General features: G+C 32.6%; 1 protein-coding gene across 1 annotated transcript; it reads right to left on the bottom strand.

The window, feature by feature from the left end:
• Positions 1 to 125: 125 nt before the first annotated feature.
• Positions 126 to 296, bottom strand: Tsp_15797 (casein kinase I; the record flags this gene model as incomplete). Its single annotated transcript, XM_003367925.1, has 1 exon — positions 126 to 296. A coding segment is annotated over one exon (171 nt), but the record flags the coding sequence as incomplete, so codon positions are not given.
• Between the last annotated feature and the right edge of the window lie 800 nt (positions 297 to 1,096).

Below are 1,096 nucleotides of genomic sequence, written 5' to 3'. Positions count from 1 at the left end.
CGTCGAGAATAGCGCAAGTAGACGGCAAATTCTTCTACAAAACAACAGCAACAACAATATATATATATATATATATATATTTGTATATGTGTGCTTGCAGACAAAAAGGGCAAACCAATTTTACCTGGAAAACCTTCACATAACACTTCCACCGGAGTTGCCCGTTTGGTGTCACCGATTTTCTGATAACGTTCTTTTAAAGTGTCCGCTTTCAGACCTTGCCATGGCAAACTTCCACGAAGGAAATACATGAACATGTGCCCCAACGCTTCCAAATCGTCTCGGCGACTTTGTTCTATAAAAATGAAATTTTAAACACAAACTAAATTAATTCGCTTCCATCTTTCTCATTCACCACATTATCTCGATGCATGCATGTATGCAACATAGCATACGCATATTAATTACAATGTAGTTGGAATACGCAATGCTGGAAAACTGAATATTTAAAAATTAGATTTAAAAAAGAGAATCTTTTCCTTAATCTATAAAAAATAAATTAATAGCAAACTGATTGAACCCGAATTACATCTAAAAATCAATTAAACATATATACTGTTTGCAAAGCATCAATTGATATTAAAAAAAAAAAGAAAGTTCAGTTTTTCCACAAATACAAATAACTCGAAATGTTCTTCCCCTCGCTTTTTAATCTTCCCATTCATCAAAACTACGCACAAACGACGTTCATTGAACAAAAAATCGTTGAAGCGTCAAAAGCAATTTCAATAAAACGCCAGTTATGAATTAAAAAGAAAAAAAGATTTTTTTTCTTCTTATGAATCTCTGAAAAGCATTGACAACCACCCTCTCATAATTGCACTTTCAAGCTTCGCTTGTTCTATTCTTCTCGGCTGTTCTAGTCATCATCATCATCATTATTATTCATTATATTTTATCAGAAATAAGAAAAAAATTAATCAGTATTGAAAATAATTCAATTTGCACAAACACTACTCATATTATGCAAAAATGGCTATTGCATTTCAACGGGCTGGAGAAAGGTGCAGCACGATACCATGAAGTGAAGATAATCGTATAAATTATAGATGGAGAAAATCAACTAGAAAAATCTTCAGCAAGTAGACTTCGACTT

Source organism: Trichinella spiralis, assembly GCF_000181795.1.
Source record: "Trichinella spiralis strain ISS 195 chromosome Unknown Scfld3440, whole genome shotgun sequence".
Classification (NCBI taxonomy): domain Eukaryota; kingdom Metazoa; phylum Nematoda; class Enoplea; order Trichinellida; family Trichinellidae; genus Trichinella; species Trichinella spiralis.
The sequence above is the reverse complement of the archived record's forward strand: the minus strand, read 5'-3'. Positions and strand labels throughout refer to the sequence as shown.